The sequence below is a fragment of the Herpailurus yagouaroundi genome, unplaced genomic scaffold, assembly GCF_014898765.1.
Source record: "Herpailurus yagouaroundi ecotype Mexico unplaced genomic scaffold, PumYag 217, whole genome shotgun sequence".
NCBI classification, from domain to species: domain Eukaryota; kingdom Metazoa; phylum Chordata; class Mammalia; order Carnivora; family Felidae; genus Herpailurus; species Herpailurus yagouaroundi.
This window is the reverse complement of record NW_024412448.1, coordinates 3,158,459-3,169,273: the sequence shown is the minus strand read 5'-3', so window position 1 is coordinate 3,169,273 and position 10,815 is coordinate 3,158,459. Positions and strand designations below refer to the sequence as shown.

Genomic DNA, 10,815 nt, shown 5'->3' with positions numbered 1-10,815 from the left:
ATGTTCACTCAGAGCCCCCTTCACCGAGCCCGTCCAGCCAGCCCGTCCAGTTCGAGGGTCTGCTTGCCTGCCTTGCAAAGGCCGGAGCGTGGGACGGACGATCCCCCTGCCGGCCACTTGGCGGCAGTGTCGGCCCGGGCCAGGCACCCCCCTGGCCCCGCAGCCTGGGCGTTTGGGCAGCTCTTCCCGAGTCTCCCGACACCTGCTGGGCTCCGAGAGGCTGTCTCCGGGCTGCCGTGTCTCAGTGGGAAGGCTGTGTTTTGCACAGTGCACACGGCTAGAAGTTCTGTCCTAGACCGTAAGCTCCTCGAGGTCAGGGGCCGTCTTGCTCACCTTTGGTTCCCTGGAACGCTTCCTTCCTGGCAGGAGCGCCATAAATATTTGTCGAATAGATGAACTTCCCACTGTCTGTTTCCACGTTAAGGTTTTTTTTTTTTTTTTTTTTTTTCCCCTGGTTTGTCTTTATCTCGTTTTGGTTTATTTGCTCTAGTTTTGGTTGGGGGGAGTTCTAGGAGATACGCCAGGCCCTCCTGGTAATTCCGGGCTGTCTGTTTTGTAGAGGCTGAAGGATGAGATAGCAGACGTGGCTAATGAAATCGAAACCCTGGGGTCCACAGAAGAAAGGTGAGTCTGTCCAGCCCCTGCTTGCGGCACACGGACGGAGAAAGTGCACTTTCTGTCCTCGGTCCCCCCTGGGGTCCTTCAGTGCGGGGGCTCTGACCGTGGGGGCTTTCCACATCATTGCAGGGTGCAGGGGTGGAGCCAGAGAACCCGAAGGCCCCCAAAGCCTGAAATAGCCTTAAATGACTGTGGTCGCTGCCGTTTCTTCCCTTGTCGTCCGTGGTGTTGGCATTTTAGAGTTTCTGTTTTCCCTTTGTGCCAAGGAAAAGCTTAACGCTGCCCGCGCCATTTCCAAGGAGGAGAGCGCGTAGACAGGACATTATAGCGCCCCACAAGGAGCGTTTGCAGGTTAACCACGTGAAGCGTCAGTGACTCCAGAGTTTAATTTTGAATGGGGTTCCCAGACCGTTTTCTAAGTACTTAATGCGATCAGGGGCTGTTTCTAACTCACTACACGTCTGTATTTTTCTAAGCCTAAGTCCCCTGTCTGGCTTCCTAAGACCATCTGATTTTGTTATTTTAAGCGGGTGTGGGAGGTGCCATTAGAGATTAGTGTAACCCACGTTCTGCAGAAAGTGGCCAGCTCATCACTTTCAGGCCCCGTGTTGTCACTTTGGGATTATAACCTTCTTACTTGCCATTACAAAAACTTGTAGCTTTAAAGCAGCGGATAAATTAGGGTTGGTCAAAATTTAAAGCTTGTGCTCTTAAAGATGCTGTGAAAAGAAAGGACTAGGTAAGCCACAGACCAGGAGAAACATTTGCAATACGCGTGTCTGAAATAGGATTTGCCTCTAGAATGTGTATGTGGAACACGTGCTAATCAGTAACGAGAAGACGGCCCAGATGAGAGTGGGCCGGGGGTCCCTGGTGTCGGCGAGCGCTGGGGATAGAGTCGTGTGGCCGTGGGGAGACGGCGTGGCACTTTCTTGTAACGTGAGGCTGACGCCCGTGCCGTGGCCGGCAGGTCAGCGCCCCGCTGTTCATTCGAGGGAGATGAACGCGTGCGCAGAAAAAGGCGTGTGTGGGAGTGCTTCCTGCGCTCTGACGTCACACGGTGCCAACGGGAGGCGGCTGCAGGCCACGGGCCTTTGTCCCGTGGGCCAAGGGACGGGCGGAGGGAGGTAACGCACGATGAGCTCACACAGCGCACCCTTGCTGGTGGTGAAAATGCTCTACGGCTGGTTATGGTGATGGTTGCACCGCCCCGTGAGCTTACGAGAAGTCGTTCGAATGTACAGTTAAGGTGGGTTTATCGTATGACGTGTACATGCGACCTTAATGAAGTTTCTTTAAAAGTCACGTTAAAAAAAAAGGAAACGGGTGGGGTAGAAGGAGCAAATGAACGTGGCGTCAGGGTCACGATTCCAGCCGACCTGCCATGCTGAGACCTACGTAGGCCCGTGCTTCCCTGGGTAGGGTTTTCAGAAATCCCTGTGAGCCGGCGGACGGATGCAGGTGGGGACGATGGCGGTCCCTCAGAACTTCCCGACCGCCTGGCGCACCAACACGGCCATGCTGGTTGTTTTTCAGGAAGAACATGCAGAGGAACAAGCAGGTGGCCATGGGCAGGAAGAAGTTTAACATGGACCCTAAAAAGGTAAGGTGCTGCCGGAGCCCGCGGGCTCTACGACGGGGTCTCTGCGGCGCTCAGTAGAGCTCCGCGGCGCCCGTCCCAGCTCCCTGCCCTTCTGTAGAGCACGCGTCACGTGGTCCGCGCTAAGCCGTGGCTCCTCAGGGGGCTCCCCCGACCCCGTGTGTCAGCCGCCGCGTACTTATTAGACACTTCCCGTGTGTCCAGAGTGCCCGCACCCGCTCTTGTCTGCCCTTCCGCCTCCTTTCTGGATGTTCCCTGGCTGAGCGTCGTTGGCGTCTGTGCTGCCTTTTCTAGGGGATCCAGTTCTTGATAGAGAACGACCTGCTGAAGAACGCTTGCGAGGACCTCGCCCAGTTCTTGTACAAAGGGGAAGGCCTCAACAAGACAGCCATTGGCGACTACCTGGGGGAGAGGTAAGGCCTGGAGAGACACCTGTGGCAGAGTGGGTAGGTCAGGAGTTCCGGGAGGCTCTGAGCCCTTGAAGAGAGTCTTGTCCTACGGCGGCGGTAGCCACACTGGCACGGAGAGGGTTCTTCTGGGGAATAGTGGCTGGCGTCGCGGAGGCGTGGGGACAGAGGGACGTGGCTCCTTCCTTGCCGTGTGTGCGGAGCCCGCGGGACCGTGGCACTCAGCACGGAACACTGCCTGGCTGGGGACGGCCTGATTCTCAGAGTCGGTGCCTGACTTGCGCTTCCCCCCACCCCCCGCATCTTTTGTTTCTCTTGATAGAGACGAGTTTAATATCCAGGTTCTTCACGCGTTTGTGGAGTTACATGAGTTCACTGACCTTAACCTTGTCCAAGCGTTACGGTGAGTGAGTTTGAGGAGGGCGCCCCAGAAGGTGGGAGGGGCACAGAGAGAGGGAGACACAGAATCGGAAGCAGATTCCAGGCTCTGAGCTGTCAGCACAGAGCCCAGCGCGGGGCTCAAACCCACGAGCTGTGACATCATGACCGGAGCCGGAGTCGGACGCTTAACGCGACTGAGCCACCCAGGCGCCCCGTGAATTTTTTTTCTAATTTTCGGCTTGGAAAACCCTTTGATTCCCCGTCTTAGGGTAGGAAGTCAGTGGTTGGTTGCCGCACTTCAGAAGCTAGCAGCCAGCAGGTCTCCCTCCGTCCCTTGGGATTCAAGTCCACGGGGAGTGTCAACAGCCGTACCTGCGGAAGGCGGGGGTCTCCCCGGGCCCCGTCCAGTGACACAGCCCGTCCTCGCCACTCAGGCAGTTCCTGTGGAGCTTCCGGCTGCCGGGAGAGGCCCAGAAGATCGACCGCATGATGGAGGCGTTCGCCCAGCGATACTGCCGGTGCAATAACGGCGTGTTCCAGTCCACAGGTAGGGCAGTCCCGCTCCCCGGTGCTGACCGCCATTTTGCACGAGATCCTTCCTCGGCTCTGGGCAGTTCCCAAAACAAAAGGTTCACGCCGGGAACATGGACTTAGACGTTGGCTACGATAGCGAGAAGTTGGGAAGGATCCAGAAGTCCAGGGAGGAGGGACGAGGGGGTGGGAATCTACGTCGTAGTGTCTGTGAGCGAGGCCACGTGCTGCAACCACTAAAAATCACGCTCTTCATCTCCGGGGCTGGCTTATCTTGTAACTAGAAGTTCGAAAAGCGCAGCATAGGAACTCCAGTCAGTACCACCGTGATCCCGCTGTGGTGACAGGCGGGAGTAACGTGCAGTGTGCCGTGCGCCCGAAACTACTGGAACGCTGTGTGTCCGCTCTGCTTCGGTGTGAAAAAAAGAATTAAAAAAAATTATGTGTACAAAAAGAGGTTTTATTGCCCCGAGAGAACGCTAAAGGCTAGCAAGATGGCAGGATTGAAAACAGCGTGTCTGTTCCGATTCCAGTTCCGTCAGGAGGGTGCGTCCTGAGGTACGTTAGTCACGTGCTGCTGGTGGGCACGTCCGTTCGCCCACCGAACGGTGGGATGGAGGAAATAAGTTGTTACCGGGTGGCGGCATCATAGGTGTTCTGTGTTTTCTTTCTTCTACGTTGTGCTGTTTTTCGGGTTGTCTGTGGAGTACCCGCTCTCCTTTAGCGATCTGAACAATAATCCCCTTTAAGGCCTGAACAGTCGCCGCGCCGTTTTGCGTCCCGCCCTCTTGGGTTAGTGGTATGTAACTTTCAGTTAGAGGGCGTCCGGGCGTGAGGCTCGGTCTCGTTCTTTCGAGAGCACGTCTTGTGTTCTTGATCTCGTTGGGTATTTCTTGTTCCCTCAGGTGGGATGTTTCTGATCGTTTGTTTGCTTTTCTCTTTAGACACTTGTTACGTCCTCTCGTTTGCCATCATCATGTTGAACACCAGCCTGCACAACCCCAACGTCAAAGACAAGCCCACCGTGGAGAGGTTCATCGCCATGAATCGCGGCATCAACGACGGAGGAGATCTGCCCGAGGAGCTGCTCCGGGTGAGCGCTCTCTGACCGGGAGACGGGGACGGGGACAGGAGAAAGGCCTGTCGCTTAAGTGTGTGAATTCCGTGAAGGCGCGGGCAGTGTGGCCGGCCGGGGGGCTCGCTGGGGGACAGGGCAGTGGTTTAGGAGTCTGAATGCCAAAGCGCGAGTGCAAGTCCGGCTACTTTCCTTTCTTTCTTAATTATCCACTAGGCACCTTATTTATTTTGTCCCTGGGAGCCGCCTGAGGGCAGCACTGGTCACGCTCTGCTGTTCTTGGTGCCTAACAGACGTGTGGCCCGTAACACGTGCTTATTGCATGAATGAAGAGAAAGGGGAGGGGGAAGATCCTTCTAGAACCAGAGACATGCAGTGTCCTCTTTTATCCCAGAATCTGTATGAGAGCATAAAAAACGAACCCTTTAAAATCCCAGAAGACGATGGGAATGACCTCACCCACACTTTCTTCAATCCAGACCGAGAAGGCTGGCTGTTGAAACTCGGTAAGTGACGCACTCTGGGTCAGGACTCCCGACGCGGAGTCTTAGGACGGCCGCACGCATGCGCGCGCGCGCACACACACACACACACGTGCGCTGTGGGGTGGTGGGGGTTGGTGACAGGAGGCACCATGGAGAGTGCAGACGAGTTGCTGTGAAGTCGTACTCTCCCAGCAAGCTCTGCCTCCAGAAGGGAAGCGAACGCAAGGTCAGCGCGGTGCCCCCGTGGGATATGTAGATGCCGCTGGGGACAGACTCACTCTGCGTGAACACGGCTCCCGTGGGCGCGCGCTCCGCGGTTTGACTCCAGAGGTGATCGACCGGGTTTTGTCGCGAGGCATTTCCCAGAGGACCTGGCCCTCTTCCTCTCTCCGCCCTCTCAGTCCCCGGGAGGGTGGCCAGCGGCGTCCGTCTCTTTTCTTGCCGTCACACCAAGCGTATCTGGTGCTCCCGCCTCCCCCTCCCCCCCCCCCCAGCGCATCATCACCTCCTCCTGCATCCGGCTCCCACAGGCAGTGTGCATGGCAAACCTGAGCCCTTGGCTGCGGCGCCACCCACAGCGGTCTTCCTCCTTCTTGGGCAGTGGTCCCCCCGCCCCCGCCTCCTCTCCAGCCAAATCAGCCCCCCAATGGTTTTTTTTTTTTTTCCCATTCCCAAAAAGAACGAATAAAAGTATTCGTCTTCCCTGTGCCAGAAGCGAGGCCATGTGGCTGAGGTCTGTGGTCCTGCCTCGTGTGCAGGTGACGGAGTAACCAAAAGGAGAAGCAGTAGGGTTTTCGTGACATTCGTGCCCACACATGACTATTTCGTTAATTGTTCCAGAACACGGGGAGAGCCCCTGGCCATAGTCACAGCGGTGTTTTGGCCCTGAGAGAACACGTACGTTCCTGTTTTCTTGTGCCTCCGCCTTTTGACGCACGGTTCCCTCATCGTCGGGAGGCGTTTGCTAGAATGATCCCCCTCTACCGTTTCAGCCGCTAGTCCCGGTGAAGTCAGAAGCTGTTTCTCTCTTGCTCTGACACCTCTGGGAGCCGCTGAAACGGAATCTTTCATTTCTGACTAGTTCAGGCGGCGGTAGGATTTCTGTTTCCTTTAAAAAGCATGTCCCAAGTCCTTGTGTTTCGGTCTAATGACTTAATTTACAAATCCTCCTCAAAGCACTGGTCAGAGGCTTGACCATCTCTCGAGTGAGTCAGCATTTCTCCTGTGTTCAGAAGCCAGTAGAACCTTTGAAGATAAGGCTCTAAAATCGCTCACCCCAGAGACCACCGTCCCGCTCTGTGTCTTGACTGCCCGGCGGGTCGAGCTAAGAGGAAACCCGCTGGAAATGGGAAAATACACCCCAGCTTGGACTTACTTCCCCTCCAGTGAAATTTGTTTCGGCGCTAATGCTGAGTGGTAGCTTTGACAGCCCAGGTGCTAAAATTAGAACAGTGCAGAGAAGATCTTGGCTCTTGCACCAGGATGGCATGTAAATTCATGAGGCATCCTGTATTTTTAAAAGGAAAAAACATGAACGGAATGTGGGACTTGTTTTCAGGTCCTCGAATTACCTTTTCTAAACCTCCTCCGAACCAGGAACCGACCGTTCGCATCGTGTTTTCGTTGTGGCCACTTAGACTCACCCCCGTGTGCTCACAGGCTGCGGAAGGCAGGGCCTCCGGCCGCCTGCAGCGGTGTGTGTGTGTGTCTGTGTTTGCAGATAGCCGTAAGAACGCGTGTTCTCGTGTGCACACACACGTACGTATGTATTCATGGGAACGTGTGTGCGCGTTCTTGCACACGCTTCACAAAGTGGTCGGCATCTGAAGAAAGACAGTAAACTTTCCCCGGAGTAGTCGTCAGACTCTCTCAGCCCTAGACTCTGGATGTGCTGATAAACGTTAGCTTTGTGAGGACCGACCTGTAGCATTTTGGGGGCCCGGTTTTCGGTGGCGCCGCGGGCACTGCCTTCCCCGGCTGGCGTGTGGCGGTTCGAACCGGCTGCCCCCTTCACGCGCCAGGCAGTGGCGGGTGTCCCGCTAGGGGTTTTCGATTTTGACTCCCCCAGGCAGACGTGAATGACTAATACGTTGCACTTAAAGGTTAAGGAGTCGGGTTTAATTTCTTTGTTTTAATTTTCTTTTCTCCCTCATTTGTATGTTTCCATGATTTTGGCTGTTCTTTTCCTTGCCCCAAACTCCAGGAGGTATGTAACCGCCCCCGCCCCCCCCCCACCTGCTCGCTCGCTCTGCCAAGGCCACTCTATTTGCCGCAGCATTTTCTTATTTTGTCCCTTTCGGTCATTTTGTTTTTTAATCGCTGGTGGTAGTGTTAATGCTGCTTCTAACTTACTGTACAGTCCCTAGGGAACTGGTCAGGCTCAGGGGTTCACGGTGTCCCTTTCAGGACGAGTACACGGTGCATCAGACAGCTAGGTACCAGGCCGTGGAATAACGGAAACTTTACTGACGGCGGTAATGCAGGAAAACCTCCGAAGGGTGGGTTTATTCTAAAAGCAGAGGGAGAATTCACTGGATTTTGCCTTGGAATGACTGGCCAGGCGAACCCTGTGTGCGTTGCCTTCAAATTGGCACCTGTGAATTACGGTCATTTCTCAGGCGGAGAAGAGGAGGAAGGGGAGGGAGGTTTGCCTTCCCAGTGCCGCATGTGCTTCTGGTATGTCCTGAGCAGAAGGCACACCGGGACAGGAAGTGAATGACACAGTTCGGGACATTTGCCTTTGCGTGAAACAGGGAAACGGCATCTCCTAAACTCAAAGTGATGCCAACTTGGAAAAAAAAAAAAAGACAAAACCCAGAAGCCCCTCCCAGAAGTCCTGGGGATGAGGGGACCGCATTACGCCCTCGGCTCCGTATTTCATGTTCTGGTTTTCTCCCTCCTCTTTTTCAATGACTATTGTTCAAAACCCAAAATTGGCCCTTTAGTCATGTTGTGGGTATCTCTTCTCCGTTTGCTGATTTGGGGAGTATGTTTTTCCTAGAGGAGGAGCCCCTCAAGTGTGTGCTCCAGCGTTACTCGAGCGGAGAGCTGCACGTAGAATGAACAGCCCCGACAGTGACATTCGTTAGAACCTTCTGGGGGGTTGTCAGCTCTAGGGAAGAGGGCGCCTGGCCGTGACGGGGGTGGGAGGGGTCCTGTGAGTTCCACAGGGACTGTCCTAGGTGCGCGCATTGGTCTGTCTGCTTGTTTCATGTCTGTTTCTTTCAACATGGAAATGTCCCCCAGCGACCTCCGTGATCCCTCACGGCAGAGGTCTCTGTAACGCAGCAGATTGTCAGGGGAAATCAAGCTTTCATAATCAGGGAGGGAATCTTCCCGGCTTCGCTTTTCCTCCTAGATTTCCTTCCGCCTTCTTCCTTTCTGCATCTGACCCCTCCTCCATGCCCTCCGAAGCCCCGAGTGCCCCTGGGTGGTCCTGTGGGGGGAGCGCATGGGAGTCAGCATGGTCGAGGTGTCCCGTGTACAGAGCCCTGCGTGGGGGTGACGGCCCACCAGGCAGAAGAGCCGATTTCTCAGGCCCTCGAGTGGGGGAGGGGGCTTCCTTTTTATAACATATCGGCTCCAGTTCTAAATATATTCCTTGTTTTCTTTGCCATCCTCGTTTGTTTCGACGCTGCCCAGCCTTTCCCATTTTCCACATGCATGTCCTATTTCCACCTGTGGTTTTTCTCCTGATTCATGCCCTAGGGCCTTAGGGACCGGAGGCACAGGCTCACCTCAACTGGCAAATGGCCGCAGGGGGTCCGTCCTCGCTTGGCGCTGGCACAGGGCCCCCGGCGGGTGGGCTGCGTGCGCGTGCTGACGGCAGAGCCCTTCGTAAGCTGGGTCTGTGCCGCTTAGAACCGTGGCCCCTTGCGATGGGTCCCTTAACCTCCCCAGGGTTCGGGCCCCCACACAGAGCCGGAAGAGGGATCGGAAAGCCCCACGGTCCCGCTTGATGCCGGGACCAGCGCTGGGCGCGTCGTTCCCGTCACACGACGGGGCAGTGCTCACGCCCCGTCGGGAAGCATCCTCGCACCTGGCGGCACAGCCTTACAGGCACGCTGCTCTCAGCCGCCTCTGGCGAGGGGCAGGAGAGCTCTGCACCCCAGAGGCCTTTGCGAGGCGCGGGGGAGTGATGTTCTCTGTAGGCAGAGTCTCCACAAGAGCACGTGCTGCTGGGGCAGCAGGAAGTGCTTCCAAAGCGGCACGCGTGTCACGGCACGAGAAGGCCTTGGCCTAACTCCTGTGGGCTTCGCGTCCAGAAAGCCGCCCCTTGCCCGACGCGGGCGGGGTTGGGACGGGGCTCGGCTCACGGCCGCGAGGGGCGCACACGTGGCTTCACTGAAACCGCTCGCGGCTGAGCCTCGCTCCCGAGTGTCCCCCTCCGCGTAGGATCGCGGCCCCCGCGTTGCGGTCTCACTCAGACCTCGCGGAGGGTGAAGGGGCCCCTGGGCGCTCGCGGCCGCTGCTCTTAGCGCCCGTCTGGCCCGCGGCCCCTCCTCCAGCCCGTCGTGCCCGGAGCTCCAGGTGCGGAGCCCGGGCTGGGGAGGTCCTTGAGCGCTTTTTGCGCCTGGGCTGGTCCAGGACTCTGGGGAGGTTCCATTGGTAGGACACCGGCCCTCAGAAGCTGGGAAGCCAGAGTAGAAGCTCACTCGAATCAGGAAGGTGGGGTAGAGGGCGAAACCACGGGAGTCTCCAGGAAACCTGTAGATTTGCCCCCGAAGGGGTTAACACGTCTGAGTCCCCCTTTCTTCCCTCCCGCCCCCTCCCGCGGAGCCCGTCCACGTGTGCCCCGGGCCGGGTGACCTGGCAGCGTAGCTCGGGCCGGGGCTGCCCCTCTCCCCCCTTTCTCTTCTGTGGGCCCGTCCCCGCCACGCCGGTGGGCTTCCTGCTGGCGCGTCTCCGGCCCCGTCAGGCTCGCCCTGCGTGTCCTCCTCGCCTGGGCATCCCTCCCCGAAGCCATGCTCTCATCCCACCATCCCGAGCTCATCTCCGGGGGCCGCCCGACCTGCTTGCTGTGCTTGCTCCCACGGACTTTCACTCTGTGAAAGGCGCTTCTGTTCCGGCTCTGTGTCTTGTCACGGATGTAAATTTTGCCATGGCCTCCATGTTCCCCTGGTGCCTGCCCCCGCTTCCTCCTCCCTCACGCTCTTCGAGGGGAGAGTTTCGTGCGTCATGGAGCCCGCTCCGGCCTGCCGGCCTCCTGTCGGACACGCGTCTCTTTTTGCTCTGCAGGTGGCAGGGTCAAGACTTGGAAAAGGCGCTGGTTTATTCTGACCGACAACTGCCTTTACTACTTTGAATACACAACGGTGAGCGTCTGCCCGTCGGCTGTGGGACCAGGGGTGGGCCCGGCCTCCGTGGCCGCTGCCGCTCTAGCCCGACGCGGTTGGAGGCGGCCGTGAGGAGGGGGCGCGAGGGGACCCGAGGCGAAGAGGGGGAGCCAGGACGGACCCCAGAGCCGGGGGCCCCGAAGATGCTTTGGGCGTCTCGGTGAAGGTGGTGTGGCTTGGAGCCCACGTCCCCCCGCCGGGATCGGGGCAGGAGAAGCCCGGAGGGGCAGGCGGCAGCCTGACAGGACAGACGGCGTTAGAGATGGGGTTCGGGGCCGGGTCCGAAAGAGTGAACTTGGGTCAGGTGCCAAGGAAGAGTCGGCGGCCTCCTGGAAAGGGAGGTGAAGGAAATGGCGTTGTGGAGAATGCAGATGTTCTGGTT

The 10,815-nt window shown here is 57.4% G+C and overlaps 1 protein-coding gene and 1 non-coding gene across 4 annotated transcripts in view; both read left to right on the top strand.

Moving 5' to 3' along the window:
* The window catches only part of CYTH1 (cytohesin 1), an 80,029-nt gene that overhangs the window by 59,971 nt on the left and 9,243 nt on the right, over positions 1-10,815 (top strand). For 2 of the 3 annotated variants that reach the window (XM_040456559.1, XM_040456560.1), the window contains exons 3-10: positions 560-624; positions 2,155-2,221; positions 2,513-2,631; positions 2,948-3,028; positions 3,441-3,553; positions 4,482-4,630; positions 5,007-5,119; positions 10,334-10,412. In XM_040456559.1, coding sequence (XP_040312493.1) covers positions 560-624; positions 2,155-2,221; positions 2,513-2,631; positions 2,948-3,028; positions 3,441-3,553; positions 4,482-4,630; positions 5,007-5,119; positions 10,334-10,412 — 786 coding nt within the window. The remainder of the gene's footprint in view (positions 1-559; positions 625-2,154; positions 2,222-2,512; positions 2,632-2,947; positions 3,029-3,440; positions 3,554-4,481; positions 4,631-5,006; positions 5,120-10,333; positions 10,413-10,815) is intronic. The other variant, XM_040456558.1, reaches the window with a different exon arrangement.
* On the top strand, positions 6,513-6,614 carry LOC121018158 (U6 spliceosomal RNA). Its single transcript, XR_005785054.1, has one exon. It is a non-coding gene; the product is annotated as a U6 spliceosomal RNA (small nuclear RNA).